The sequence below is a fragment of the Microtus ochrogaster genome, chromosome 7 (assembly GCF_000317375.1).
Source record: "Microtus ochrogaster isolate Prairie Vole_2 chromosome 7, MicOch1.0, whole genome shotgun sequence".
Classification (NCBI taxonomy): domain Eukaryota; kingdom Metazoa; phylum Chordata; class Mammalia; order Rodentia; family Cricetidae; genus Microtus; species Microtus ochrogaster.
Window position 1 is genome coordinate 3103210 of NC_022014.1, and position 3541 is coordinate 3106750.

The following is a 3541-nucleotide window of genomic DNA, read 5'->3' on the forward strand; positions in this document are numbered from 1 at the left end:
TGGTCTACAAGAGCTAGTTCCAGGACAGGCTCCAAAGCCACAGAGAAACCCTGTCTCGAAAAACCAAAAAAAAAAAAAAATAATACTTGTTGGATATAGGTGCCACTATTAGTGCCAGAAAGCAGCTAGAGGTGATGGCACAGGCGCAGCAGCCCATGTTGCCCACAGCTCCTTGTCTGTGTGCTTCGTTAAGACAAAAGATCAATAAGGCACATTTTTTCTTTTGGAAATTTATTCCCTTTCTTTCCCCCTATGCAAAAGAACCTAATTTTTGATTCCTCTTGGCATTCACTTCTAACATGCTAGGTGAGTTCCTATGGGTGTCCCTGGGCTACAGAACTGTGAGAGAGAAGAGGTTGACCTTCCCAGTAAAGCATGCGCGGTTTAGGAAAGCTGTAACAGCCGCATGAGTCCCATTGTAAGAGATTGCGTAGCCAGCACTCTACAACCTGAGAGTCCTGAATACTGACTCTTGTTGTCTCCTTTTATGTTTGACAGGGATATAAAGTTGACATCTTCCTTTTATATTTTACATGTAAAATGAGAGAGCAATCCCATTTCATGGAATTCTTTTTTAAAAAAGGCTGACTAATATGTGTGTTCTTCATATGGTAATTGTATCCAGTTGATTCACAGTCACTTGTTTTCATTGTTTGTATATCTGCATATACACACAAAGACACTTGCATTTTGCTGGCTATGGGGTATTCTTCCTTCAGTTTACTTGGATGCAATGTCCTTAATCCTGAGTTGACTTCCTTCTGGCTGCATGCAGTCTCTTCCCTCCCAGCTCCTTCCTCCCCTCCTCTGGGGTTTTCCACTCTCACTGGCTATATGGGATGAGTCATCCTCCCATCCTTCCCTGGAGCTCAGTGCTCCAGCGCAGAGACCTTGGTCAGGTTGCAGCAGGAGAGACATCAGACGATCAGACAGTTGTGCAGTGGGTGTAGGAGGGTTATTACATGAAACTTGACCCCAGCCAGAAACCAACACCTGAAATTCAAGGTTCGCTTATATCCATGTCCTTTGAGAAGCTTTTTATGCCTTTAAAGCCCACCAGGTATTTATCCTTCCTACAGATGGATTTCTTGGACACATTACAGTTTTCTGTTCAGTGCTTACACACACTTCCTTCTTCAGTCCCTACTGCTGTAGGAGTCACACCAGGTATCCATCAGTGTTAGTTCCTTAGTTCCTTAGTTTGGCTTTCTGCAGAGGCAATGTCCATACCAAGGGTCCGCGCCATGGGTGGTGACTTCTCTTTGAGCCTGATTAGGTATCTTTTGTTTTGCAGAGTGGTTTCTTTTCACTTAGTTGATGATGTTCATTAGACTCAGAAACTCAACAGGATAAGCTTTTTCAAAGACTGAGTGGTGCTTTTTGTTTGTAGTTCAGAAATGATTGATCTTCAGCTAAGGAGTGATTAATGGGGTTGGAGAGATGGCTCGGGGGTTAAAAACACTGGCTACTCTTCCAGAGGAACCATGTTCTATTCCCAGCACCCATGTGTCAGCTCACAACTGTCTGTAACTTCAGTTCTGGGGAATCTGATTCCCTAGGAGCCTGCCTGCATGTGGGACACATAGCTCACGCAACCACACACATATACTCATAAAAGTAAGAGATAAATAAATAATGAAATGGAGATGAAAAGTTGCCTTTTTTTCATTTAGAAGTTTTGGGTTTTGTTTGTTTGTTGTTGTTAGGGTTTTCTTTTGTTTGATTGGTTGGTTTTTCATTCAAGAGAGAGTTTCTCTGTGTAGCCCTGGCGATCTTGGACCAGGGTGGCTTCACTCATAGAGATTCACCTGTCTCTACCTTTTGAGTGCTGGGATTAAAGGTGTGTGCCACCACCACCCAGCCATTGAGAAGTTTAATACTGACAAGAATAATCTATTTGCCAGGTAGTTATGGCACACGCCTTTAATCCCAGCATTCAGGAGGCAGAGGCAGGATCTATCTCTGTGAGTTCGAGGCCAGCCTGGTCTGCAAAGTGAGTTTCAGGACAGCTAGGGCTATTAGACAGAGAAACCCTGTCTCGAAAAACCAAAACAAAAAACCTATTTGATTGCAGACCAAGATGGGCCACATCATTTGTAGAGCCCAGTGTTCAGAACTTACTGAAAATTTCTGAACATTAGCTGATCATGGGCCTTACTACTGCTCATGTGGCCCTGGAAAGGTCTTTGAAGGCAGAAGTCATCAGGAATGGTATTAGCTCACCACAGGTTCTAGTCACTCATTCTTGGAGTGTTCTCTTGCTTCTTGTCAGGGTTTATCTGTGATGTGATGTCTCTACAGATGGGAAAAGGCAGCATGAAGGGGTAGGGAACAGAATCTGGTGGAAAGCCACCACTGGTCAGCTGTGACCTCAAACTGTCTCTAGATTCTTGGGTTTTTTTTTTTTTTTTTTTTTTTTTTTTTTTTTTTTCTGTAGCTTTGGTGCCTGTCCTGGAACTAGCTCTTGTAGACCAGTCTGGCCTTGAACTCACAGAGATCCGCCTGCCTCTGCCTCCCGAGTGCTGGGATTAAAGGCGTGCGCCACCACCCGGCTGATTCTTGGGTTCTTGAACTTGGGCTTTTTCATGTAAAGGGCGGCTGTCACCTTTTGATCTTTTGTCTTTCCCATGCATAGAAATTCATTGAATTTGAAGATGCCTTGGAGCAGGAGAAGAAAGAACTACAGATCCAAGTAGAACATTATGAGTTTCAGACACGTCAGCTGGAGCTAAAGGCCAAAAACTATGCAGATCAGAGTAAGTAGCTAGCAGGAGCCATTAGTTGGGACTGCATGTATATTCCAAGACTGATCTTGGGAGGAATACACAAATTGTTGATTAAAGGGGGTGGGTGCCTAAGGTAAGTGGTTGGCTTTATTTTCATTTCACCCTGATTTTCAGCTGTTTGCTCTGTCTCATCACACAACTGTATTTCCATAATCAGCCTCAATCCTTTGTGGAAATAAAGTCTTTGTGGCATAACACACTTGTTTTACTGTGTAATCTGACTATAAATAACAAAACACTCATACCCTAGGTCCTCCTGTGGTTCTGAGGAACAAAGCACCGTGGCCTTGGGCCCTGACTGCTGTTTGTAAAGCTAAAGATTAGTGTACTGATGGAGGCACTGTTTTAGTGACAGTCACTACAGACCTTTAGCTTTGCTTCTTGTTTGCAAGTACTAGCCGCCTGCCTGCTGCTCTCCTCAAACCTCAGCCCCAGAGTAGGTCAGGATTAACCTATCAAGCTAGGTTTTCCCCTTCCCCAAATTCTGGCCAAAGGTATCTGTAGGAAAGGTGAAAAGGTGCTTTTAAAAATTAAAAAATACTATAAAAACAATTATTTTAATTTCTAAAGCTGCACTTAAGGGGCTGGAGATCAGTTACTAAGATTGTGTACTGCTGGGGGAAGGTGGAGGGAGCAGGAGGGGGAAGGGAATGGAAAATGGATTTGACATGTAAAAAATAGTTTTGTTTTGTTTTTAAATAAATTAAAATTTTTTTTTTGTTTTGTTTTGTTTTGTTTTTTTCGAGACAGGGTTT

At 42.9% G+C, this 3541-nt stretch overlaps 1 protein-coding gene across 21 annotated transcripts in view; it reads left to right on the top strand.

Annotated features, from left to right (window-relative positions):
- Positions 1 to 3541, top strand: part of Mapk8ip3 (mitogen-activated protein kinase 8 interacting protein 3) — a 45427-nt gene that overhangs the window by 9951 nt on the left and 31935 nt on the right. For all 21 annotated transcript variants that reach the window (XM_026780711.1, XM_026780718.1, XM_026780714.1 and 18 more), the window contains exon 2: positions 2636 to 2756. In XM_026780711.1, the coding sequence (XP_026636512.1) occupies positions 2636 to 2756 (121 nt within the window). The remainder of the gene's footprint in view (positions 1 to 2635; positions 2757 to 3541) is intronic.